Source organism: Bufo bufo, chromosome 2 (genome assembly GCF_905171765.1).
Source record: "Bufo bufo chromosome 2, aBufBuf1.1, whole genome shotgun sequence".
NCBI classification, from domain to species: Eukaryota; Metazoa; Chordata; class Amphibia; order Anura; family Bufonidae; genus Bufo; species Bufo bufo.
In genome coordinates, this window is record NC_053390.1 from 708,049,170 (window position 1) to 708,076,896 (window position 27,727).

The following is a 27,727-nucleotide window of genomic DNA, read 5'->3' on the forward strand; positions in this document are numbered from 1 at the left end:
ACAATAAACATTTAACATGGTTTATAATGCACAGTTGTGAATGATATAATGTAAAATCACATCAGATGACAAGGTTAAGGCTCTTAGGATATTGTAGCGGCGTAGAAGTGTTTTGTAACACAACTCTGGGGTGTTACAGATTCAGATCTGGGCTCTGGGTGGGCCATTCCAAAACTTTAATCTTCTGGTGAAGCCATTTGTTGATTTGGATGTACCGTATGCTTTGGGTCGTTGTCATGCTGAAAGATGAAGTTCCTCTTCATGTTCAGCTTTCTAGCAGAAGCCTGAAGGTTTTGAGCCAATATTGACTGGTATTTGGAACTGTTCATAATTCCCTCTAGCTTAACTAAGGCCCCAGTTCCAGCTGAAGAAAAACAGCCCCAAAGCATGATGCTGCACCACCATGCTTCACTGTGGGTATGGTGTTATAGTGTTATTTTGGTGATGTGCAGTGTTGTTTTTGTGCCAAACATATCTTTTGGAATTATGGCCAAAAAGTTCAACCTTGGTTTCATCAGACCATAATCTTTTTCCACATGCTTTTGGGAGACTTCAGATGTGTTTTTTCAAAATGTGGCTTGGATGTTTTTCTTCGTAAGAAAGGAGTTTCATCTTGCCACTTTACCCCATAGCCCAGACATATGAAGAATACGGGAGATTGTTGTCACATGTTCCACACAGCCAGTACTTGCCAGATATTCCTGCAGCTCCTTTAATGTTGCTGTAGCCCTCTTTGTAGCCTCCCAGACAAGTTTTCTTCTCGTCTTTTCATCAATTTTGGAGGGACGTCCGGTTCTTGGTAATGTCACTGTTGTGCCATATTTTATCCACTTGATGATGACTGTCTTAACTGTGTTCCATGGTATATCTAATGCATTGGAAATTCTTTTGTACCCTTCTCCTGACTGATACCTTTTAACAATGAGATCCCTCTGATGCTTTGGAAGCTCTCTGTGGACCATGGCTTTTGCTGTGGGATGCGACTAAGAAAATTTCAGGAAAGACCAACTAGAGCAGCTGAACTTTATTTGGGGTTAATCAGAGACACTTTAAATGATGGCAGGTGTATGCTGACTCCTATTTAACATGATTTTTAATGTGATTGCTTAATTCTGAACACAGCTACATCCCCAGTTATAAGAGGGTGTGCACACTTATACAACCACATTATTTTAGTTTTTTTTGTTTTCTTCCCTCCACCTAAAATATTTCAGTTTGTTTTTCAATTGAGTGGTACAGTTTATAGGTCACATTAAAGGTGGAAAAAGTTCTGAAATGATTTATCTTTGTCTAATTTTTTTTACAGCACAGAAACCTGACATTTTAACAGGGGTGTGTAGACTTTATATCCACTGTACATACCTTACTTATATAAGGCAGTTGACCCTTATACAGTATGCAGAAAAATGGTATCTGTCCTATGTAATGCATCCATGGCCTAACTGAAACATGGATTAGTCATGTGACACTCTTTACACCCTGACATTCAGTAAGCAGTGTTATATGACATACATGGGCTGGGTCAGCATACAGGACACATTTTTGTAAAAGAGGACTAGTGGTGGAATCATGATCTTTATTGTGGTTATTATAGTTACTGCCGGTAGTAATACTGTATATACTTACATGTTCTGCTCCTCAGTACACTACTATTCACTTGTTAGATATTTGGGCAGTTAGGCTACTTTCACACTATATTTTCTGGTATTGAGATCCGTCATAGGGTCTCAATACCGGAAAAAAAAAAACACTTTCATTTTGTCTCCATTCATTGTCAATAGGGACAAAACGTAACTGAACAGAACGGAATGCTCCAATTGATTAAAGGCTTCTCCAGGAATTAAGAAAATGAAAATACTTAAATATTACTTCATTATAAATATATTCCCAAATACCTTACATTAGTCATAATGGCTTGTTTTGAGTTGGGAACAATCATTAGAAGAAATAAAATGGCCGCCGTCCTATTAGTATACACAAAACCTGTCCAAATCACACAGCAGGACAAATTACTTCACAAAACTCAGCTAAAGAACTGTCTCATCCTCCTCTCCTACTTGTCAGGGATTATGATCCTGAATACAGATGATAAGATCTTCCGATGAATCTCTGTAGAAATGGAGTTCATGAGCAGATGTGGCCAATGAGCAGCAGCACTTGTATGCAGTATTCATTACCACAGCCCCCTATTACCACAGTCTGTCCTGTCTGTCCTCTCTGTACTTCATGTCTCCTCCTGCACTTCATTCCCACAGAGATTCAGCTAAAGATATTATCAGCTGTATTCAGGATCATAATCCCTAACAAGCAGAGGAGTGAGGAGGATGAGGCAGCTCTTTATCTCAGTATTGTGAAGTAACTTGTCCTCCTGTGTGATTAGGACAGGTTTTGTGTGCAGTAATAGGACAGCGACCATTTTGTTTCTCCTAATCATTGCTTCCTAGACAAAACGAGCCATTATAACTAATGAAAGGTATTTGGGAATATATTTATAATAAAGTAATATTTATGTATTTTCATTTTCTAAATTCCCGGAGAACCCCTTTAACTTTTTATTCATTTTTTAACATTAACATTAATCATTAACTTTTCCTTTTCTTCTCCACCTGGCACAGACCACCATGATGACTTCTTTCAGTCACAAAATATAATGTGCACAGACATCTTTGGTATCTTAGCATTCTTTACCCTTTTTTCCACTTCTAGATAAAGTGGCTTTCCACAGTGACAATAATAATGCCCCTGCTGCCCCCCACTGTAATAATGCCCCCTTTTTTTATGTCCCCCACAGTATAAATGTACCCTTTAGGGCTCTTTCACACTTGCGTTGTTCTGTTCCGGCATAGAGTTCCGTCGTCGGGGCTCTATGCCGGAAGAATCCTGATCAGGATTATCCCCATGCATTCTGAATGGAGAGAAATCCGTTCAGGATGCATCAGGATGTCTTCAGTTCCGGACCGGAACGTTTTTTGGCCAGAGAAAATACTGCAGCATGCTGCGCTTTTTGCTCCAGTCACGTCAGGGCGCCCCACGCGCATGGATGACGTGATCGCATGGATCACGTCATCCATGCGCATGGGGCGCTCTGATGTCATTCTGGAGCGCCCCGGGAGCCGCACGGACGGTAAGTATACTGCTCCCCCGCTCTCCACTACTACTATGGCAACCAGGACTTTAATAGTGTCCTGGCTGCCATAGTAACACTGAACGCATTTTGAAGACGGATCAGTCTTCAAATGCTTTCAGTTCACTTGCGGTGTTACGGATCCGGCGGGCACTTCCGGCAAATGGAGTACACAACGGATCCGGACAACGCAAGTGTGAAAGAGGCCTTAGTCTCACACAGTAATAGGGCCCCTCTGCATACAGTACCTCACATTGTAATATGGCCCTTTGTATCTCCAAAAAGTAATCATGCCTACCATTTGTGCTCCCTACTCAGCAATACCTCATGTCCCCACACGGTAAATATGTCCCCTTTTGTGCCCCAATACAATAGTCATGTCTTTTCTGTGGCACTCAGTTGTGGGTCACATAGTGCCCTTTTGCATCAATAAAAAGCCAAGTGGTAAAGGTGGCATGATGCTGGGGTGTCATTGTGCCATCTGGTGTCTTCTGCATGTTCTGTACTTCTAACAGGCAGGCCTAAGCAGCCTGTGTTTTGCAATATACAGTCAGGTCAATAAATATTGGGACATCGATGCAATTCTAACATTTTTGGCTCTATATACCACCACAATGGATTTGATGAAACAAAAAAGATGTGCTTTAACTGCAGACTGTCAGCTTTAATTTGAGGGTATTTACATCCAAATCAGGTGAACAGTGCAGGAATTACAACAGTTTGCATATGTGCCTTTCACTTGCTAAGGAACCAAAAGTAATGGGACAGAATAATAATCATAAATCAAACTTTCACTTTTTAATACTTGGTTGCAAATCCTTTGCAGTCAATTACAGCCTGGAACGCATAGACATCACCAGACGCTGGGTTTCATCCCTGTTGATGCTCTGCCAGGCCTCTACTGCAACTGTCTTCAGTTCCTGCTTGTTCTTGGGGCATTTTCCCTTCAGTTTTGTCTTCAGGTCCGGTGATTGACTTGGCCATTGCATAACATTCCACTTCTTTCCCTTAAAAAACTCTTTGGTTGCTTTTGCAGTATGCTTTGGGTCATTGTCCATCTGCACTGTGAAGCGCCATCCAATGAGTTCTGAAGCATTTGGCTGAATATGAGCAGATAATATTGCACGAAAAACTTCAGAATTCATCCTGCTGCTTTTGTCAGCAGTCACATCATCAATAAATACAAGAGAACCAGTTCCATTGGCAGCCATACATGTCCACGCCATGACACTACCACCACCATGCTTCACTGATGAGGTGGTATGCTTAGGATCATGAGCAGTTCCTTTCCTTCTCCATACTCTTAATTTCCCATTACTCTGGTACAAGTTGATCTTGGTCTCATCTGTCCATAGGATGTTGTTCCAGAACTGTGAAGGCTTTTTTAGATGTCGTTTGGCAAACTGTAATCTGGCCTTCCTGTTTTTGAGGCTCACCAATGGTTTCCATCTTGTGGTGAACCCGCTGTATTCACTCTGGTAAAGTCTTCTCTTGATTGTTGACCTTGTGCAGCACGCCAGACCTGCAGGGTATTGCGATTGTGAGGTCACGGTTAATGGGCAAGCGAGGGTTACTCACAGTTCTGTAGGAAAACCCTGGGCAGGCGTACAGCAGTGAAGGAGAGGCTGGCACAGGAGTCCTCTGGGGCACACTCTGTATTTAGGGACCAGGCCTGGTGGTGGATGAGGTGCCCTGGATGTTGCAGGTGTTTTATGTGCCTGGGGCAAGGTCCCTTTAAGAAACGTGACACCAGTGTCTGTAACGGTGGCACACCGATTTCTAGTAGTAGTAAATGAGGAACACGATGGTATGGTGAACCAAACTTTGCTTTACTGAGAAACAGTTCAACTTAGTACAATTCAGGTTCAGTTCCACATTGCAGCAGTAACGATTAGCAGGCTTTTTATAAATGGCAGATAATGTTCTTTGCAAGATACTCAGAGGGTAAAATCAACACTCCAGACCAGGCTGCACTATTCCTCAGTTGTTCTGGCTGGCTATATTCCAAGGCCCATATGCCCTAATGCTGGCTTTTATCCTTGGTAAACAATCTTCCTCAGGTATATATCCCTTGCTTTAATTCAATGGTTCCTCTGCACTTCAGCTTACTTGCCTAGCTGGAACACTGGCTCTGCTCTGCTTGTGGGAACTGTAGGTTTCTCCCAGGAGGCAAACTCTTCTCTTGGGGTGAATCTTCTGAGCTAACAGAGGCTCAGGAACTTCAGGCAGGCTAGACTGCACTACTAGCCACCTGGAATGCACTAACTCTCCCCTGTCTGGGCCTACCTATATATACTCAGGACTCTCTAGCTCCATCTAATGTCTAGGAGGCTGAACTACACCCTAACAGGCCTGACACCCAGATAACACAGGGAAATGAACATAACACATCACATTAATGCAATAGACATATTAACCCTTGTGTAGTGCCCACCTTTACCTAGTGGGACACTACACTTGACACACATACACCTACCTCCTGGAGAGCGTTCTTGATCTGGCCAACTGTTGGGAAGGGTGTTTTCTTCACGAGGGAAAGAATTCTTTGGTCATCCACCACAGTTGTTTTCCGTGGTTTTCCGGGTCTTTTGGTGTTGCTGAGCTCACCGGTGCATTCCTTCTTTTTAAGAATGTTCCAAACAGTTGTTTTGGCCACGCCTAATGTTTTTGCTATCTCTCTGATGGGTTTGTTTTATTTTTTCAGCCTAATGATGGCTTGCTTCACTGATAGTGACAGCTCTTTGGATTTCATCTTGAGAGTTGACAGCAACAGATTCCAAATGCAAATAGCAGACTTGAAATGAACTCTGGACTTTTTATCTGCTCATTGTAATTGGGATAATGAGGGAATAACACACACCTGACCATGGAACAGCTGAGAAGCCAATTGTCCCATTACTTTTGGTCCCTAAACAAGTGGGAGGCACATATGCAAACTGTTGCAATTTCTACACCGTTCACCTGATTTGGATGTAAATACCCTTAAAATTAAAATTGACAGTCTGCAGTTAAAGCACATCTTGTTCATTTCATTTCAAATCTATTGTGGTGGTGTATAGAGCCAAAAATGTTACAATTGTGTCAATGTCCCAATATTTATGGACCTGGCTGTATATAGCGCTATTGTTTTGGAGGGCCCGTGAAATCATAGTAGTATATTGACGTCATTGATGTCAGTCAGAGCAGTAGTTATATACAGTAAAAGCAAATTATAGTGATTCCATACAGTATATGAACTGGTCTTTTTTATATGTGTATGTAAATAAGTAAACTTAAATACGGTATGTGCCTTTTACCTAGATGGCCTCTGCCACGATATTGGAGCATCTATATTGGTATTTTAATGCTGTCAGAAATCACTCCAGCTACCCCAGTTTCATATATCGAACAAATTATTGTTCATCCTGATTATACTGATGCAGAAAGCGGCAGTGACATTGCTTTACTAAAATTAAAAACACCCATCACGTTCAATGGTAAGTGATTTGTTAATATGAAATAATATAAGTCATTATAATAGAAGAACAAACTACTACTGTAAGTGTCTTCATGCAGCACATAATTTGAATTGGCCGTTTTAGGCCTGCTTCACACTTACGTTGTTGTTTTTCTGTATCGAGCAGCAGGGAGTGGGCACAAACAGCAGAGGGCCCCTATGCAAAGAATGTACCTGAAAACAATATACATACAGATATAAACATATACGTGCAAATAAAAAACATCTTAAAATTGATGTTTTATTATATGCTAACCTGGGCCTTACCATTACGTCTAGAGGCTCAGCTCCTTTTGTAACTGCTGTGCCAGGTGTGATGACATTTTCACTGCCAGACCCTGTCAAAGTAGACAGGGTGCAGCAGTTGCAGAGAGAGCGGAGCCTCTAGGAGTAATGACAACGCCCCTGTTGCTCCTAGAGCCTCATTTGCATATATGAAAACATAATTTTTCTCAGCAATGTGAGCACTTATGAACATGGGATCAACACAGATGTCTTCAGCTGCCAAGTGCACATGTAACAGGTCAGTCAGTGTCATAGGTACAAATCTGCTGACAGATGCCCTTCAAAGAGCTGAACTCGGAAATAACCCCTTCTTCCCCCACTCAGCCCCTCTGACATGAGCATTGGAGCATTTTACAATTAGTCATAGGACTATAAACACTCTATTAGCACCTGTGTCACTGCAGAATTAAAACTTCACATTTATTTATTATCATAAAATAATATACAGGTGATGAACGTAAATGTTATACAGAATGCTGCTGTTTTTGTCTATCCTCTTTAGATAGTGTGGTAACAATTCCACTTACTGGAGCATCAGTGGCTGCGTGCCGCCACCGGCCTTGCTACTGCAACATGGCTGATACTGTCTTTAGTCTATTGCTCCCCTATACATAGTCTCCAATATATAACTTCTCTCTGTACCGCTAACTGTGCTAAAAAATGGCGTGCTCAAACTCTGACCCCAACGTTTCGCCAGAGATTGGAAAAAGATGTAGCATGATCTCTGTTAGTGACAGTGTCTGACCTCACACACTGCCTCCCCGCATCCTCCGCTCACTGCTGCTCGACCATTCAGCTTAACACTTAGCACCACATACCTCTTACATCCAGTGATGTCTCCTCTAATGCAGACGTTCACTTTCCTCACCTTCTCCATTTAGCCAATACTACCATGACAACATCTTTGAGCCTGGTGCCCCGACATGTTGATCCAGCTACTACCCACAATACTGTGCCCACTGTGCTCCCCAAAGCTCACATACACTATACTACAGAAATAATAGTGTCATACAGATAGTCTCCCTCATAGTAATAGCCCTACCAGATTGCTGTCAATAGTAACAGTGGTCCTCAAAGTCCCACCAATAGTAATTCCCTCCCAGAGTAGCCATATTAGTAAAAGAGCCCCCTACAGTGCCCCCCAATAGTGATAATGCTCTCCAAATTGTGCCCGATAATAATAATAATGCCCCCTAGAGCCCTCAGTAAAAATAAGCCCCCCTCCATAGTACCCCCAATGGTCATTAGGCTCCTTATAGGGCCCTCAGTACTAATAAGGCCCCTCTATAGGGAATCCCTTATAGATATAAGGCCAATCTATAAGGAACTCCCATAGAGCCCCCACCACTGCCCCCCACCACTGCCCACAGTATTTCTAATGTTCCCTGCAGTGCCCCCTGTAATTATAATGCCCTCTGCAGTACCTTCTGGAGTTATAATGTTCTCTGAACTGCCCCCATAAATTTTAATACCTGTTCTCTCCCTCCAGTCTTTTATACCATGCAGTCCCATGTAAATAACATAACTACTCTCCCTCCAATCTTCTACACCATGCACTCCCATGTAAATAACACCAGTCATCTCCCTCCAATCTTCTATAACATACTGTCCTATGTAAATAACTTAAATCCCCCCCTTTAGCCCCCTCCAACACATAATCCTATGTAAATATTATCACTCCTCCTTACCCTCCAGCCCTCAATAATATCCAGTCCCATGTAAATAACACCAGTAATCTCCCTCCAATCTTCTATAACATACAGTCCCATGTAAATAACCTCTCTTTCTTACAGTCTTCTATAACATACAGTCCCATGTAAATAACCTCTGTTTCTTACAGTCTTCTATAACATACAGTCCCATGTAAATAGCCTCTCTTTCTTAGTCTTCTATAATATACGGTCCCATGTAAATAACCTCTCTTTCTTACAGTCTTCTAAAAATTTATTTTATATTGGAATTAGAAAACAATACACTCTCTTCCTAAGCCACTATATCTGACTTCTATGTCAGAAAAAGTGGAACAGGTTCATCATAAATATTGCACGCATTCTGAGCACTGTATTTCTCAATGCATTTATACCAGACAACTGGTATAAATACATAATATTATAAAACTAGCTGCTTGCAGCTAGTACTAGAGGGAACTTAGTACATAGGAAATTTGTACAGTTACCATTGGCTGCAATGGGAGCTGTGAAAATCTTTTTACACTGAGCTTCCCCTAGTGGTGGCTGCATTAAAATTGCAGTGTTTTCAAGTAAGAAACTGAGAAATGAGTGCTAGCCCCCCTAGCAGTCACTGGCCTGTCTCCATGAAAGGCATACTACTGTGGTCCAGTTATATAGTAGAGTCAGTGAGCTGTAATTTGACATCCTGTCAGCAGACAGTGGACAGTGTCTTCTAATGGCTTTGAATGAATTTATGAATGAGATCAGGATCACTGATATTCTCCACAGGATAGCATTTCAGACAGTTTACATTTAGGACAGGGAACCCTTGGGTGTTGTCCCTAGATGATAAATAATGGTGAGGACCCTCCTGTATGATTGTTGTGAGATAATTCTGCTCATAGTACTAAACCCACCCAATTGTACTGGAGAGAAGAGGCAACACTTCTAAGATACGGTAGTTCTCTGAAACTTTATTGACTTGTTCAACTGTTGTTAAAGTGGATGTGGTCAGGAAAGGCTACTTTCACACTAGCGTTTTTACTGGATCCGGCAGGGTTCAGCAAAAACTATTCCGTGACTGATAAAACCTGCTTCCGTTATGAACGGATCCGGTTGTATTATCTTTAACATTGCCAAGACGAATCCGTCATGAACTCCATTGAAAGTCAATGGAGGACGGATCCGTTTTCTATTGTGGCAGATTGTGGCAGAGAAAAAAGATCCGTCCCCATTAACTTGCACTGGGGGTCATGCCGGATCCATCTTGCTCCGCATCCCAGGATGGAAAGCAAGCAACAACATGTTGCAGTTTGCTCTCCGGTATGGAAACGCAACTAAACGGAACAAAATGCATTTTGGAGTATTCCGTTCTGTTCAGTTTTGTCCCCATAGACAATGAATGGGGACAAAACAGAAGTGTTTTTTTCCGGTATTGAGCCCCTATGATGGATCTCAATACCAGAAAACTAAAACGCTAGTGTGAAAGTAGCCTAACATAGTTATTGAGCACAGATAGCAGAGCTGCTGACAAGGTTGAGAATATATTTATAACTTGGGACCCATACAGTATGTGTTTCTGTAGGCATATTATATGACTGTAGTAAATCGACCCTGGCATATATCCTATGGTTACATATAGCAAACATAAACCAAGACGACTATGTAAACCATCTTAATAAAAACGCTGCAAAATCTTTATTCAATAAATTTCATTTAAAAAATAGCCGCCAATTAGAACCTACATGCGATCATTGAACAGGAACACCTAGTGGACCCAACTTCTAAAGGTGATATGCTGTAACAATCAAGACCAAAAAAACATTACTGCATTCCATCTAGTAATAAATATAGACAATATCCAAAGCAGAATATCAATGCTAACAACTCAATAGAAAAGAGTAGAAGCAATAAACATAGGAAAGATAAGGCAAATTACCTAGAAAGTAGACACCAGCCACCAGTGGTGTATCACTTCTGACGGGTTTTGCTGCAGCAGCAATGATATTCTGCTTTTTCTATTTTTACTATATCTATTATTGGATGGAATGCATCTGTCCACCAGATGTCCTGTTGTTACTTTTCATGATTGTGTGGAGTTTTTTAATTGTCTAAGATTTTTTATATTTATTGAAAAACAATTAGCATTTTTTTAAATGAATGTGGTTTATATTATTAAGACTGTTTGACATCATGTTTTATTCTAGATTACCAGCAACCCATCTGCCTACCACCACATCGGGACTCGTTTGTACTTCCTAGCACGTGCTGGATTACCGGATGGGGATACAACAATGAGTTTGGTAATTGCGCATTGAAATCAGAGAGCAGAAGAATAGCGGCACTCACCGGGACTTTTACCACTTGCAGCTGTATTTCAGGTTAAAAACAGAGCAGATGCGGGTCACTTCTCAGAGGCACAAGGCAACAGCCGTTTCGCGCTTATCAGCGCTATGTCAAGGCTTGGCAAAGCGCTGCTAAACACGAAACGGCTGTTGCCTTGTGTCTCTGAGAAGTGACCCGCATCTGCTCTGTTTTTAACCTGAAATAAAGCTGCAAGTGGTAAAAGTCCTGGTGAGTGCCGCTATTCTTCTGCTCTCTGATTTATGATTATTTGGATTGTCCATTTAAAGGGGTTGTCCGAGTTATTTTTTTGTTCTTTCTATGTTCCTAACTGGGCAAATGTAACAGCTTTCCAATTAACTCACTTTATCTCCAGTTGTTGGTTTCTCAGATTTCACTGAGGGTCACATGACCTGTGATGTCAGCTTCTCTCCCTGCTCTGATAAAGGTCTTTAACAAGCGTGTAAACGAAACGTCACTGTGCTGGCCACGCCCCCTTCACTGCCTCTCTCCTAGGATTCTTAACCCCTTCAGCTGCACAGACTCAGGGCTGAAGTGTTTACTGTGTAGCTGCAGCAGTGAGGAGACAAATGCTGGGCACAGGAGCTGAAAGAGAAGTTCTGCAAAGCATTACAGGTAGGGGGAAGATCCTGTGTGTATTAGCAGTGTCATTATATAAGTGGAACTTCTAGATCTACACTTACAAGTTGCTGTTTTCTCCCAGCACTCAGGGCAGCTCTTGTATCCACTCCCTTAGCAGTGTCATTATACAGCTGGGACTTCTAGTCCTACACATGCAACATGCTGCAGAGTCCCCCAGCACTCAGGGCAGCTCTTGTATCCACTCCCTTAGCAGTGTCATTATACAGCTGGGACTTGTAGTCCTACACATACAACATGCTGCAGAGTCTCCCAGCAGGCAGACATGTCACTCAGGGCAGCTCTTGTATCCACTCCCTTAGCAGTGTCATTATACAGCTGGGACTTGTAGTTCTATACATACAACATGCTGCAGAGTCTCCCAGCAGGCAGACATGTCACTCTGTACTTGTATTCACTCCCTTAGCAGTGCAGGGGGAGGGGCAGAGATTGTTTTTATTGCATGTAAACAAAGGGCCAGAAAAGAACCAGGGAAATGAGGAAATATATATATATATTTTGCATAAAACTTGCTTAGCTCAGTTATATATCAGATATTAAGTGCTATATATTTTTTTTTCATAACTCGGATAACCCCTTTAAGCTGAGCACCGCCGATATTACTGCATGACTGTTTGCATGAGTACGAAACCTGCTGGATAGTAAATCACATTGAGCAGTGCCGACTGCGTTTCTTCATTTTATGAATTCTATTTTTGTTTAATTGCGTATTGCAGTCTCTTACTCTTGTATGCTATGCTTCATCCGTACTTGTCACTATAACATTCTTTGGGGTTTTACTGTACATGAAAGCACTTCTCGAACTGACTAGTGAGGTTCTACAGCTGGTAAAGGACATGTCCATATAATTTGTTAGAAATAAAATAATAATAAAATAAATAGGGGGAATGGGAAGCAATATGACTTTAGGAACAGACAACAACAAATTGGTTTAAAAGGATAACATCCCCTTTGATCACTTAGCATCATTTGGAAACTTGAAATTAGCGGCGTACATTTACAGAGCTGTCATTGAGGGAACGCAGTAGTTCTGCACACTCTATCACCGGTGGCATGCGATTAAGATCCATGGTAAATCAGAGAAAATTGTGATACAGGCATTTTCACCCTTTGACTGCAGCATCACAAGAGAGGAGAGAGATCTCTTCTGAAATTGATAATTGGTAGCAGCTAAAGAGATCATTGGGATGACGGAAAAATGATGGCTCTCAGAACAGAGTGATGGAAAAACAAAAAAATATAATGTAGTGTCAATTAGCAAAACTGGCATTTTCTATAATATCCCCTGGGCCACCAGAGGATGCACTTCATTTATGTTGAGGTGTATGTGTTGTCATAAAAAGTGTTGAGCGAACCTGGACCCGAACACGAACTTTGCAGCAAAAGTTTGGGTTCGAGTTCGGTGTTCAGGCATTTAATAAAGTTTGTTGAAAGGTTGCAGGGCAGCCAAACAACAAGCTTTTAAGCTGTGGGCACTTAGAAGCCATCACAGCCATGCCTAGTAATGGCCAGGCTGTGATTGGCCGGTGCATCAAGTCACCCAGCCTCTATAAAAGCTGGATTACGTGTAGCACCGCCCATCAGCTCTGAATAGTGCAGGGACAGGAAGCAGGAATGTGAAGTGAGGGACAGTGTTAGGAATCTCATCTGGCTATTTTTTCTGTAGGTGACCTATAATGATTTTTTTGTGGGTGCAATACACCAGATTTGCCCCCCTGACACAGAAATATAATAATTAATCTGGCTGTTAATCCTGTGGGTGACCTAAAGCGATTTATTTGTGGGTGCAATGCACCATCTTTGTACCACTGACACAAGAATATAATAGTTAATCCATCTGTTACTTTGGTGGGTGACATATACCCATTTTTTGTGTGAGGTACACTTGTACTGCATCCGTGACAGGGAACTTAATATAGTTAATCCCTCTGTCAGATCGGTGGGTGACATATACCCATTTTTGGTGTGAGGTACACCTGCACTGCATCCGTGACAGGGAAATTAATATAGTTAATCTGTCTGTTAGATCAGTGGGTGACATATTCCCATTTTTGTTGTGAGGTACACCTGCATTGGATATGTGACAGGGAAATTAATATAGTTAATCTGACTGTTAGTTCGGCTGGTGACGTATACCCATTTTTAGTGTGAGGTACACCTGCACTTCATACGTAACAAGAAAATTAATATAGTTAATCTGTCTGTTAGTTCAGTGGGTGACCTCAAAGAATGAGAAGAGCATCAAATAAGGGATGTGGCCCTGGTCGTGGTGCTGCTGGAGTTGGTGGAGCTCCTGTTGCAGGGAGAGGACGTGGTCGATTTGTGTCAGCTACACTCCCAAATGAAACACCTTCCTCAGGTGCACGTAGGCGACAGAATGTTCAGCGTTATTTTATAGACCGAATACCGGTGTACAAATGGTGAGGCCAGATCAAGTAGAGATGATAGTAGATTGGGTGGCTGACCGTGCCTCCAGTTCCTTCACATTGTCTACCACCCAGTCCCCTGCTGAAAGTGCAGAGTTGGCACCTGCAGCCCATGGGCATCTGTCATTCACCTCACCCCCTTGCAAATCAGCCAGGCAATCTGAGCCCCAAGTCATGCAGCAGTCTCTTATGCTTTTTGATGACTCTGCTGGCAGGGTTTCCGTTGGCCGTCCACATAGCACTGCGCCAGAAGTGGAAGAGATTGGGTGCACTGATGACCAACCACTTATGTTTCAGGATGTGGACATGGGAGGACCACCGCAGCGCGTCTCTGATGATGAGGAAACACAGGTGCCAACTGCTCGGGCTTTCTGCTGTTTGCAGACCGGCAAGTCTTCCTCCCCCTCTGGAGTTACAGTGGCACCTTCCACCCTGCAAACAGAGAATGTGGCAGCAACACCACCACCTCCACCACCGTCACCATCACCAAGCATCTCCACACTGTCCCATGGAAGTGTTCAGCTGTCCATCCCCCAAACACTGGAGAGAAAGAGGAAGTACCCCCCTACACATCAGCGATCACTGGCCCTGAATGCCAGCATTTCAAAATTCCTGGCCTTTGAAATGCTGTTATTCCATCTGGTGGAGACAGAGACTTTTAAAAACCTCATGGCGGTGGCTGTCCCACAGTACGTGGTTCCCAGCCGCCACTACTTTTCCAGGCGAGTCATTCCTGCCCTGCACAACCAAGTGGCGGACAAAATCAGGTGTGCACTGCGCAACGCCATCTCTGGCAAGGTCCACATAACCACCGATACGTGGACCAGTAATCACGGGCAGGGACGTTATATCTCCCTAACTTCACACTGGGTAAATGCAGTGGCGGCTGGGCCTGAGGTTAATAGAAGTTTAGCGCATGTCCTTTCGCCACCGAGGATTGCAGGACATTTCTTGTTGCCTCCTGTTGCCTCCTCCTCCTCCTACTCCACTTCCTCCTCTACCACCTCCTCATCTGGTCAGCGTAACACCTGCACCACCAACTTCAGCACAGCCAGGGGGAAAACACAGCACTCATCTGTTTGGGGGGAAAAACCCACACCGCGCAGGAGTTGTGGACGGGCATGGAACAACAGACCGATAAGTTGTTGGTGCCACTGAGCCTCAAGCCTGGCCTGATGGTGTGCGATAACGGGCGAAATCTCATAGAAGCTCTGGACCTAGCCGGTTTGACGCACATCAATTGCCTGGCGCATGTGCTGAATTTGGTGGTGCAGAAGTTCCTGAAAAATTACCCCCATATGTCAGAGCTGCTGCAGAAAGTGCGGGTTGGCGTTCTCACCCTGCTGCTGTTTGTCTTTCTGCACTCCAGCGTAACTTCAGCTTTCCCACTCACCTCCTCATATGCGATGTACCCACAAGGTGGAACTCCACCTTGCTTATGCTGGAGAGACTGTGCGAGCAGCAACAGGTGATAGTGGAGTTTCAGCTGCAGCACACACGGGTGAGTCGCTCTGTGGAAAAGCACCACTTCACCAGCAACTAGTGGGCCTCCATGCAGGACGTGTGTGCCCTGTTGCATTGTTTTGAGTACTCCACCAACATGGCCAGTGCCGATGATGCCGTCCTCAGCGTTACTGTCCCACTTCTATGTCTCCTTGAAAAAACACTTCTGATGATGATGGAAGAGGATGTGGCACAGGAGGAAGAGGAGGAGGAAGGGGGATCATTTCCACGGTTATCAGGCCAGTCATTCAAAAGTAGCTCGGATGATGGGTTCCTGCACCAACAGAGACCAGGTACACAACTGTCTAGCCAGGACAAAGTGCTGGAGGAGGAGGATGATGATGAGGAGGAACCGTGTTCACCGCAGGGTGGCACCCAAAGCAGCTCATGGGCATCACTGGAGCGTGGCTGGGGGGATACAGAGGACACAGACGATACACCTCCCACAGATGACAGCTTGTCATTGCCTCTGTGCATCCTGGCACACGTGAGCGACTACATGCTGCAGTGCCTTCACAACGACCGCCGAGTTGCCCACATTCTAACTAGTGCTGATTACTGGGTGGCCACTCTGCTGCATCCCCACCACAAGGACAACGTGCCGTCCTTAATTCCGTTACTGGAGCATGATCGGAAGATGCGCGAGTACAAGCACACGCTGGTAGACACGCTGCTGATGGTATTAACACCTGACAGTGGGGGCTCAGTAACCAGCTCCCGACCGCCTAACGCAGGGATGCGTCCTGCGTGCGGCCGGGTTATTCCTCGTTGATGTATCGGCGCGTCATCTCGCGAGACGCGAGATTACGCGCATATTCGGCCCGCACATGCGCAGTGCGGGCCGGCAAAAGTTTCAGAAGGAGTTGGTCATCAGCCTGCCAGCCAATGATCAGCGCTGGCAGGTTGGTGACTTTTAAATAAACAAACCAAAAGCCATATAACACATTATATTTATAAATATAAGGTGTTAAATGGCTTCTGTGCTCTCTGCTGGGTCCTTTTCGTCGGTTGGTCCCAGCAGAGAGCACAGATCACAGTGAGTACACCAAACACAACATATTTAGCCCCAGATCACCCCCCATCACCCCAATTAACCCCTTGATCACCCCTGTCAATCACTAGTGAAAGGGAAAAAAGTGATCAGTGTAAACTGTCACTTTTTATTTTTCACTAGTATTGACTGTTAGGTTTAGGTTAGTTTAGGCCCCATTTGGTAGGTAGATAGCTTCAGTTAGCGCCCAGCCCACCGCACCGCAGTCACTGATTCGCTGATTAGCGTATCGCTAATCAGCATTGGTACTTTATAGTATCTGTAAGTGATCAGAACTGATCACAGTCAGATCTATAATAGTATTAGTGTCACCTTAGTTCGCCCTCCACCCAAAACGCAGTGTTTGCCCGATCACGCCTGATCGATCGCCCACACGTGCGTTCACCCACGCCCGCCCCGCCGCAGTGACAAAAATTATTATTATTTTTTAGCACTGCACAATCACTACACAAGCGCTGCGGCGATAAAAAAAAAATCAGTTTTGAGATTTTTTATCAATCGCAGTGGCTTCCTGTACTTCGCTAGCCTCCCATTTGTAAGACAGGCTTGCTTTTTTTCTTGTGTAGTCTCAGGGAATACCCCCTAAATTTAGTTGACCAAATAGCAAGTAAGGGGTATTCTTCTGAAGAGGCCTACAGGCTTCTGACCCAGTCGGATGAGGAATGGGAACTCATCTGATGAATCCAGCGGGTCAGAATACGAACCTGTAGAAAGCAGTGGCAGTCTGACCCAAAGTTCGGACGATGAGGTTGAGGTCCCTGATACCACCAGGCGTACCCGGCCTGGTGTTGCTAGACCACAGGTTGCGCAGGATCCGCTTCAAGGGCAGCAGAGTGGGGCTGGCGCTGTCGGATTACGTGGTGAGGCATACACCAGCAGCGCAGCTCATCCTGGACCTAGTACCAGCACTGCCGTAGAACATGGTGAAGTAGCGAGCACCAGAAGGGCAGTTGAAGCTGATAGGGTGGCACGTGCAGTAGTTCCCCCATCGCAGCCACCGCACAGACAGACAGGCCCGTAGAGCCCCTAGAGTCCCTGAGGTGCTGGCAAACCCTGATTGGCAGCCCCCATCTTCAGCCGCACCAGTAGTTCCCCCTTTCACCGCCCAGTCTGGAGTTCGGGTTGAGACAGCTCAGATCGGATCGGCACTGGTTTTTTCTTTTAGCTGTTCTTCACTGCGGAGCTCTTTGACTTAGTCGTGGCAGAAACAAACCGGTATGCCACTCAATTTATAGCCACCAACCCGGGAAGCTTTTATGCCCAGTCTTTCCGGTGGAAACCCGTCCAAGTTTCCGAACTTAAAACTTTTCTGGGCCTTCTCCTCAACATGGGCCTGACAAAAAAGCATGAATTGCGGTCATATTGGTCCAGGAACCCAATTCATCACATGCCCATGTTCTCTGCTGCCATGTCCAGGACACGATTTGAGACCATCCTGCATTTCCTGCACTTTAGTGATAACAGCACCTCTCGTCCCAGAGGCCACCCAGCTTTTGACCGGCTCTACAAAATTCGGCCCCTCATAGACCACTTTAACACCAAATTTGCAGATTTGTATACCCCTGAGCAAAACATCTGCATAGACGAGTCCCTGATACATTTTACCGGGCGCCTTGGCTTCAAACAATACATCCCAAGCAAGCGCGCCTTAGATAGATAGATAGATAGATAGATAGATAGATAGACAGATATTGTTTGCCGTAGCTCTGATGAGCTCATACAACATAAGTCCTCTCTGTAGCACAGTTAGACTGGAACTCCCTCTAACCAGGGGCAAACCCATGTCAATCTCCTGGCAACCTAAAAGGGGCTGAGTAACGGGTTTAACCCTGACCTATCCATACAATACCATTAAATAGGCAAATACAGAAAATAAAAACATTTCAATTAACCAGATAACAATATAACAATTAACCCTTTGCAGTTACCCTGTTCTGGGGTACTGCACTAACAGAATCGGTGGAGATAGCAACAAGAGTCTATTATATGTATAATCAAGCTCAGTTGGACTAAAAATGTCAAAATTGTTAAATAAAATGTTTGGAGATAACAGCAAAGGTGGAGTTATCAGACTAGTTTTACATTTGTGACCTCCTCAGGAAAATAAAGGGGGGCATCCTAATACTAAGTGTTTTAGGTTGTAATGTGTTTCCATGTAATTCAAGGAACTACATCAGATGTGCTCCAGAAGGCTGAGGTACCTCCAAAGGCAAGCACAGAATGTCAAAAAAGTTATTCGGCAAAGAAAATTAGCAGAAAGGTCTTATGTGCTGGATATAAACATGGCCAGATTGATTCATGCAAGGTAAGTTACTATATGACAACTCCATTGGTAGCTTTCTGTGATTATAGTGCGCACTGTCTTCATCTGCACTGTCCTGAGTAGCATGTCAGGCAACTGACTGTGGTAAGATGGTAAATGCCAAGGAGGTCAGCATTATTCCAAGTGGCTTAATTGTCAGTAGTGGCCCTCATTTGCTTGTTTTTCTGCGCAGTAACTGCATATTGTATATAATTCCCAAATAAAAGTGCTATAAGATGCCACAGTAAGACTAGGGCTACACGACGACATGTGTCACGCAACAATAAGTCGCGCAACAAAAAGGGTACAACTACATTGCAACATTTAGGCCCCTTTCACACGGGCGAGTATTCCGCGCGGATGTGATGCGTGAGTTGAACGCATTGCACCCGCACTGAATCCTGACCCATTCATTTCTATGCACACGAGCGGTGATTTTCACGCATCACTTGTGCGTTGTGCGAAAATTGCAGCATGCTCCTCTTTGTGCGTTTTTCACGTAACGCAGGCCCCATAGAAATGAATGCGGTTGCGTGAAAATCGCAAGCATCAGCAAGCAAGTGTGGATGCGGTACGATTTTCACGCACGGTTGCTAGGTGACGATCGGGATGGGGACTCGATCATTATTATTTTCCCTTATAACATGGTTATAAGGGAAAATAATAGCATTCTTAATACAGAATGCATAGTAAAATAGGGCTGGAGGGGTTAAAAAAAAAATAATAATAATTTAACTCACCTTAATCCACTTGCTCCCGCAGCCCGGCTTCTCTTCTGTCTTTTTTTTTGCTGTGTGCAGGAAAAGGACCTGTGGTGACGTCACTCCGGTCATCACATGGTCCGTCACATGATCTTTTACCATGGTGATGGATCATGTGATGGACCATGTGATGACCGGAGTGATGTCACTACAGGTCCTTTTCCTGCACACAGCAAAAAAGAAGACAGAAGAGATGCCGGGCTGCGCGAGCAAGTGGATTAAGGTGAGTTTATTTTTTTTTATTTTTTTTTTATTTTTTTTTAACCCCTCCACCCCTATTGTACTATGCATTCTGTATTAAGAATGCTATTATTTTCCCTTATAACCATGTTATAAGGGAAAATAATACAATCTACAGAAAACCGATCCCAAGCCCGAACTTCTGTGAAGAAGTTCGGGTTTGGGTACCAAACATTCACGATTTTTCTCACGCAAGTGCAAAATGCATTACAATGTTTTGCAGTCGCGCAGAAAAATTGTGCATGTTCCCGCAACGCACCGCACCTTTTCCCGCAACGCCCGTGTGAAAGAGGCCTTACAGTTGCAAGAAAAAGTATGTGAACCCTTTGGAATGAAATGGATTTCTGCACAAATTGGTCATAAAATGTGATCTGATTTTCATCTAAGTCACAACAATAGACAATCACAGTCTGCTTAAACTAATAACGCACAAAGAATTAAATGTTAGCATGTTTTTATTGAACACACCATGTAAACATTCACAGTGCAGGTGGAAAAAGTATGTGAACCCTTGGATTTAATAACTGGTTGAACCTCCTTTGGCAGCAATAACTTCAACCAAACGTTTCCTGCAGTTGCAGATCAGACGTGCACAACGGTCAGGAGTAGAGTTGAGCGGACACCTGGATGTTCGGGTTCGGCAGGTTCGGCTTAACTTGAAAAAAAGGTTTGGGTTCGGGACCCGAACTTGACCCAAACTTGAACCCGAACCCGAACCCCATTAAAGTCAATGGGGACCCGAACTTTTAGCCACTAAAATGGCTCTAAAATGTCCCAAGTCTTGTGGGATCCAGGCCTTGTTCATTTTAATGAACGTGAGCTTATCCACGTTGGCTGTGGACAGGCGGCTGCGTCTGTCTGTAATGACGCCTCCTGCCGTGCTAAATACACTTTCAGAGAGTACACTGGCTGCAGGGCAGGCCAGCACCTCCAAGGCATACAGGGCAAGCTCTGGCCATGTGGACAATTTGGAGACCCAGAAGTTGAATAAGGCAGAACCATCAGACAGTACGTGTAGGCGTGTGCACAGGTACTGTTCCACCATGTTGTTCAAATGCTGCCTCCTGCTAACACGCTCCATATCAGCAGTTGGGGCCGGTTGTTGCGGCGAGGTGACAAAGCTTTTCCACATGTCGGCCATGCTAACCCTGCCTTCTGAGGTGCTGGCGCTGACACAGCTGCGTTGGCGACCTCTTCCTCCTCCCCTGCCTTCGCCTTGTGCTTCTACTTGTCCCCCGGCATCAGTCGGGAATGCTCTCAGGAGCGCGTCTACCAGCGTGCGCCTGTAGTCGCGCATCTTCCGATCACGCTCCAGTGAGGGAATTAAGGACAGCACATTGTCTTTGTAACGGGGATCTAGCAGGGTGGCCACCCAGTAGTCAGCACACGTTAAAATGTGGGCAACTCTGCTGACGTTGCGCAGGCACTGCAGCATGTAGTCGCTCATGTGTGCCAGGCTGCCCAGAGGTAAGGACAATCTGTCCTCTGTGGGAGGCGTATCGTCTGCGTCCTCCGTATCCCCTCAGCCATGCACCAGTGATGGGCCTGAGCTGCGTTGGGTGCCACCCCGCTGTGAACATGCTTCATCCCCATCCTCCTCCTCATCCTCATCCTCCTCCAGTAGTGGGCCTTGGCTGACCAAATTTGTACCTGGCCTCTGCTGTTGCAAAAAACCTCCCTCTGAGCCACTACTAAAAGACTGGCCTGAAAGTGTTAGAGATGACCCCTCTTCCTCCTCCTCCTCATCCTGGGCCACATCCTCTTCCATCATCGCCCTAAGTGTTTTCTCAAGGAGACAAAGAAGTGGTATTGTAACGCTGATAACGGCGTCATCGACACTGGCCATTTTGGTAAAGTACTCGATACAGCGCAACAGAGCACACAGGTCTCGCATGGAGGCCCAGTCATTGGTGGTGAAGTGGTGCTGTTCCGCAGCTGAAACTCCACTATGGCCTGCTGCTGCTCGCACAGTCTCTCCAGCATGTGCAAGGTGGAGTTCCACCTGGTGGGCACGTCGCATATGAGGCGGTGAGCGGGAAGGCCGAAGTTACTCTGTAGAGCAGACAGCCGAGCGGTGGCAAGATGAGAACGCTCCAAGCGCGCACAGACGGCCCGCACTTTATGCAGCAGCTCTGACATGTCGGGGTAGTTGTGAATGAATTTCTGCAACACCAAATTCAGCACATGCGCCAGGCAAGGGATGTGCGTCAAACCGGCTAGTCCCAGAGCTGCAACGAGATTTCACCCATTATCGCACACCACCAGGCTGGGCTTGAGGCTCACAGGCAGCAACCACTCGTCGGTCTGTTGTTCTATACCCTGCCACAACACATCAGTTTCAGAACGGCCTGCTGATGTTTACCCCTGGCTGTGCTGAAGTTGGTGGTGAAGGTCTGTCGCTGACCGGATGAGGAGGTGGTAGAAGAGGAGGAGGAAGCCGAGTAGGAAGAGGAGGCAACAGGAGACAAAGAATGATGCCCTGCGATCCTTGGCGGCGGAAGGACGTGCGCCAAACAGCTCCCAGCCACCACTACATTTACCCAGTGTGCAGTTAGGGAGATATAGCGTCCCTGGCCGTGCTTACTGGTCCACGTATCTGTGGTTAGGTGGACCTTGCCACAGATGGCGTTGCGCAGTGCACACTTGATTTTATCCGATACTTGGTTGTGCAGGGAGGGCACGGCTCTCCTGGAGAAGTAGTGGCGGCTGGGAACGACGTACTGTGGGACAGCAAGCGACATGAGCTGTTTGAAGCTGTCCGTCTCCACCAGCCTGAATGACAGCATTTCAAAGGCTAGTAGTTTAGAAATGCTGGCATTCAGGGTCAGGGATCGAGGGTGGCTAGGTGGGAATTTACTCTTTCTCTCCAAGGTTTGTGAGATGGAGAGCTGAACGCTTCCGTGTGACATGGTGGAGATGCTTGGTGACGGAGGTGGTGTTGTTGGTGGCACATCCTCTGTTTGCTGGGCGGCAGGTGCCAACGTTCCTCCAGAGGCAAAGAAGGAGGCCGAGGCAGCAGCAGAAGAGGGAGCAGGAGGGGCCTGAGCCCTTTCTTGGTTTTGAAGGTGCTTACTCCACTGCAGCCCGTGTCTCGCATGTAGATGCCTGGTCATGCAGGTTGTGCTAAGGTTCAGAACGTTAATGCCTCGCTTCAGGCTCTGATGGCACAGCGTGCAAACCACTCGGGTCTTGTCATCAGCACATTGTTTAAAGAAGTGCCATGCCAGGGAACTCCTTGAAGCTGCCTTTGGTGTGCTCAGTCCCTGGTGACGGTGGCCAATATCAGGCGAACTGTTTTAATGACGGCTGCTCTGCTTTTGCACCCTGCTCCCTCTTTTGCTACGCTGTTGGCTCGGTTTTACCACTGCCTCTTCCTCTGAACTCTGAAAGTCAGTGGCACGACCTTCATTCCATGTGGGTTCTAGGACCTCATCGTCCCCTGCATTGTGTCCCACCCAGTCTTCCTCCCTGACCTCCTTTTCGGTCTGCACACTGCAGAAAGACGCAGTAGTTGGCACCTGTGTTTCGTCATCATCAGAGATGTGCTGAGGTGGTATTCCCATGTCCTCATCAGGAAACATAAGTAGTTGTGCGTCAGTGAATTCTATGTCTTCCACCCCTGGGGAAGGGCTAGGTGGATGCCCTTGGGAAACCCTGCCAGCAGAGTCTTCAAACAGCATATGAGACTGCTGCATGACTTGAGGCTCAGACAGGTACCCCGATATGCTTATATCCCACCTGTGCGCTTTCTGCAGAAGACTTGGTGGGAGATAATGTGAACCCGCTGGTTTCACTGTCGGCCACCCAATCGACTAGCGTCTGTACTTGCTCAGGCCCTACCATCCTTAGAACGGCATTAGGCCCGACCAAATATCGCTGTAGATTCTGGCGGCTACTGGGACCTGAGGTAGTAGGTTCAGTAGGACGTGTAGCTGTGGCAGAACGGCCACGTCCTCTCCCTGCACCAAAGGCTCCAACAACACCACCACCACGACCATGACCGCGTCCCTTATTAGATGTTTGCCTCATAGTTAGCTTTCACCAAGCAAAGTAAAAAGTGGTTAAGTCTGTTAAAAATAATTAACCGCCAATAAAAACCCTGATGTAGGGTATTGCACTCAATTTTTTTTTTAACTCTATATGACAGCGGTATTTGTGGCCTAAATTTCACAGTAATTTATGACCTCTAATCCCAGATGTGCAGTATATCAGAGTTTTTTGTTAACCCCAGTAAGTAAAAGCCATATTTGTGGCCTAAATTTCACAGTAACTTATGACCTCTAATCTCAGATGTGCAGTATATCAGAGGGTTTTTTAACCCCAGTAAGCAAAAGCCGTATTTCTGGCCTAAAATGAACAGTCCCTTATGCACTTATAATCCTAGATGTGCACTATATGAAACAGAGTAGTTTGTTTCACCCAGTATGCCCCAGTATGCCAAAGCCGTATTTCTGGCCTAAATGTGACACTCACTTTTGCATCTATAATCCTAGATGTGCACTATATGAAACAGATGTTTTTTTTCCACCCCAGTATGCCCCAGTATGAGAAAGCCATATTTGTGGCCTACATTTCACAGTAACTTATGCACCTCTAATTCCATATGTGCAGTATTTAAGAGTTTTTTTTAACCCCAGTAAGCAAAAGCCGTATTTCTGGCCTAAAATGAACAGTCCCTTATGCACCTATAATCCTAGATGTGCCCTATATGAAACAGAGGGGGTTGTTTCACCCAGTATGCCCCAGTATGCCAAAGCTGTATTTCTGGCCTAAATGTGACACTCACTTATGCACCTCTAATCCCAGATGTGCAGTATATCAGAGTTTTTTTTTAAACCCAGTAAGCAAAAGCTGTATTTGTGGCCTAAATTTCACAGTAGTTTATGCATGTCAAATCCCAGATGTGCAGTATATCAGAGGGTTTTTTAACCCCAGTAAGCAAAAGCCGTATTTCTGGCCTAAAATGAACAGTCTCTTATGCACCTATAATCCTAGATGTGCACTATATGAAACAGAGGGGATTGTTTCACCCAGTATGTGTCACCGCCAGTTCTGTGAGAAGATCTGGCAGACGTTCTTCTCTACTTTTTGTATGATGTTCTTTGTTTTGGTTTCACTTTCTCATCTCCTTTCCTTCTGCCAGGTGTCACTTATTTCGACTAATCGTCTTTCATTATAATCCCTCCCATACTGCCTCACTTTGCGGTTTATACTACTTCCTGGATGAGGTGTTCACTGCTGGAGGCTGCTTTTGCTGTTTGTTCAGATAAGTCATTTACTTTATTGTGTTTCCTTGCTGGCTTGATTCTAGGTGACCCTGACTCCGTCCGTATTAAGTGCAGGGAGCCGGTGGTCGTGTCCCCTCACTATTATAGGGTTTTCAGGTGTCACACAGTATTAGGCACGCGGGCATGCAATCGTCTACCATACAGACCCTTGCATGTGCATAGCAGTTAAGGAGAGCTCTTAGGATTTTATAGGGCTCACCTTTTAGCTCCTTAGTTTGGGATCAAGCCAGTCGCTCGTTTATTTATATGTTCCAGCGATCTGCTAACTTCATCCGTGACATTATAAACCGCCATAACCATCTTAATCATGGATCCGGTTTCAGCCTTGATTGACCGCATGCAAGGTCTTTCGCTGGAGGTAGCAGATCTCCGTAAAACTGTGTCTCAGTTTCAGGTGACCGGTTCTGCTGGCGTTCATGGAGTTTGTTCCGAGCCTAAGATCTCGTTCTCGGATACGTTCTCCGGGGGTAGTGAGAATTTTGTTCGCTTTAGAGAGGCTTGCGAACTCCATTTTCGCCTACTTCCCCATTCCTCTGGTGATGAGGAGAAGAGGGTGGGGTTCATCATCTTGCTGCTCAGGGATAACGCTCAGTCTTGGGCCTTTTCGCTGCCGGTGGGGGCACGGCCCCTCCAATCGGTGGATGAATTTTTTGTAGCCCTGGGGCAGATCTATGATGACCCGGATCGTATTGCTCTTGCTGAATCTAAACTGCATCTTTTATGCCAAGGTAAACAGTCCGCAGAGATATATTGTTCTGAATTTCGGAGATGGGCAGCTGATACTGGTTGGAATGATGCTGCACTCCGAAGTCAATTTTGCCATGGTCTTTCGGAAAGATTGAAAGATGCATTCGCTTTTCATGAGAGACCAGCGTCGTTAGAGTCAGCCATGTCTCTAGCCGTTCGTATTGACAGGCGTCTTAGAGAGAGAGGAGACTACTCTTTCCTGTCATATTCAGCCTAAGAACAGTGGGGCTGTCTCATTCAGTTTGCAGGGGTCTCAGTCTGTCTCAATCCCCTCTGAGGAGGAGGCCATGCAGCTGGGTTTGCTTGCCTATGATAGTAGAGGATTCAGCCCTCAGAGGAGGGTTTGTTTCTGTTGTGGGGGTATAAATCATTTGGCTAATGTTTGCCCCTCTAAGAGATTCATGGCGTTTTCTGAGGGTAATAAAAACAAAACAAAAAAAAACCTCTAAAAACTTTCCATTTGCTACTATTGGCAAGGCTGATGCGGAAATTGAAGGTTTGCCGTTTGCTTGTAGTTCCCGTTTTCTCCTACCTGCCAGGGTGGCGCTAGACAGCAAGAACATTGTTTGTGAGATTTTTGTAGATAGTGGAGCAGCTGTCAATCTCATTGATCAATCAATTTGCAACAACGCATGGTTTCCAGGTATGCACTTTGGAAAAGGATATACCTGTTTTTGCTATCGATTCCGCTCCACTTTCTCAAAGATCGTTAAAGGGCATAGTTCACAATATCCGTTTGACTGTGGGTGACGCTCATGTTGAGGATATGTCATGTTTCATCTTAAGCGGATTACCTACTCCTCTAGTGTTGGGGCTACCCTGGCTCACTAAACATAACCCCACCATTGATTGGCAAGCAAGGCAAATAAATGGTTGGAGTGAGTTTTGCAGAGAGAATTGCCTCACGGCGTCTCTTTTAGAGGTTTCTACCAAGACTGTGCCATCTTTTCTCTCTGAATTTTCGGATGTGTTTTCCGAGAGTGGTGTCCAGGAGTTGCCCCCTCACCGGGAGTACGACTGCCCTATTAATCTCATCCCAGGCGCCAAGCTGCCAAAATCACAATTATACAATCTCTCCCAACCTGAAAGAGTGCCTATGCGTACTTATATCTCTGAGAACCTGAGAAAGGGACACATCCGACCCTCAAAGTCACCTGTTGCCGCTGGTTTTTTTTTGTTAAGAAAAAATATGCTTTTTTAAGACCTTGTCTGGATTTCAGGGAGCTGAACTGTATCACGATTCGTGACCCATATCCACTTCCTCTGATCCCGGACCTGTTTAACCAGATTGTTGGGGCTAAAGTTTTTCTAAGTTGGATTTAAGAGGGGCATACAACCTAGTCAGGGTCAGGGAAGGGGACAAATGGAAGACGGCCTTCAATACCCCTGAGGGTCATTTCGAGAATTTGGTTATGCCCTTTGGTTTGATGAATGCTCCGGCCGTCTTCCAACATTTTGTGAACAGCATTTTTTAGCATTTAATGGGGAAATTTGTACTGGTGTATCTAGATGACATTTAGATTTTTTTCTCCTGATTTCAAGACTCATCGGGACCACCTATTTCAGGTCTTGCAGATTCTGCGGGAGAATAAATTGTACGCTAAACTGGAATAATGTGTGTTTGCGGTTCCGGAGATTCAACTTCTTGGTTTTCTTCTCTCTGCTTCTGGTTTTCGGATGGACCCTGAGAAGGTCTGCACTGTGCTTGATTGGGAGCTTCCTGAGAATCAGAAGGCGCTGATGCGGTTTTTGGGTTTTGCCAATTATTACAGAAAGTTCATTTTGAATTATTCCTCTGTTGTTAAGCCACTCACTGATTTGATAAAAAGGG

At 45.1% G+C, this 27,727-nt stretch overlaps 1 protein-coding gene across 1 annotated transcript in view; it reads left to right on the top strand.

The window, feature by feature from the left end:
* The window catches only part of KLKB1 (kallikrein B1), a 130,058-nt gene that overhangs the window by 83,081 nt on the left and 19,250 nt on the right, over nt 1–27,727 (top strand). Inside the window, exons 12-14 of the mRNA XM_040418761.1 lie at nt 6,425–6,600; nt 10,783–10,878; nt 18,724–18,863. Of these exons, the coding sequence (XP_040274695.1) occupies nt 6,425–6,600; nt 10,783–10,878; nt 18,724–18,863 (412 nt within the window). The remainder of the gene's footprint in view (nt 1–6,424; nt 6,601–10,782; nt 10,879–18,723; nt 18,864–27,727) is intronic.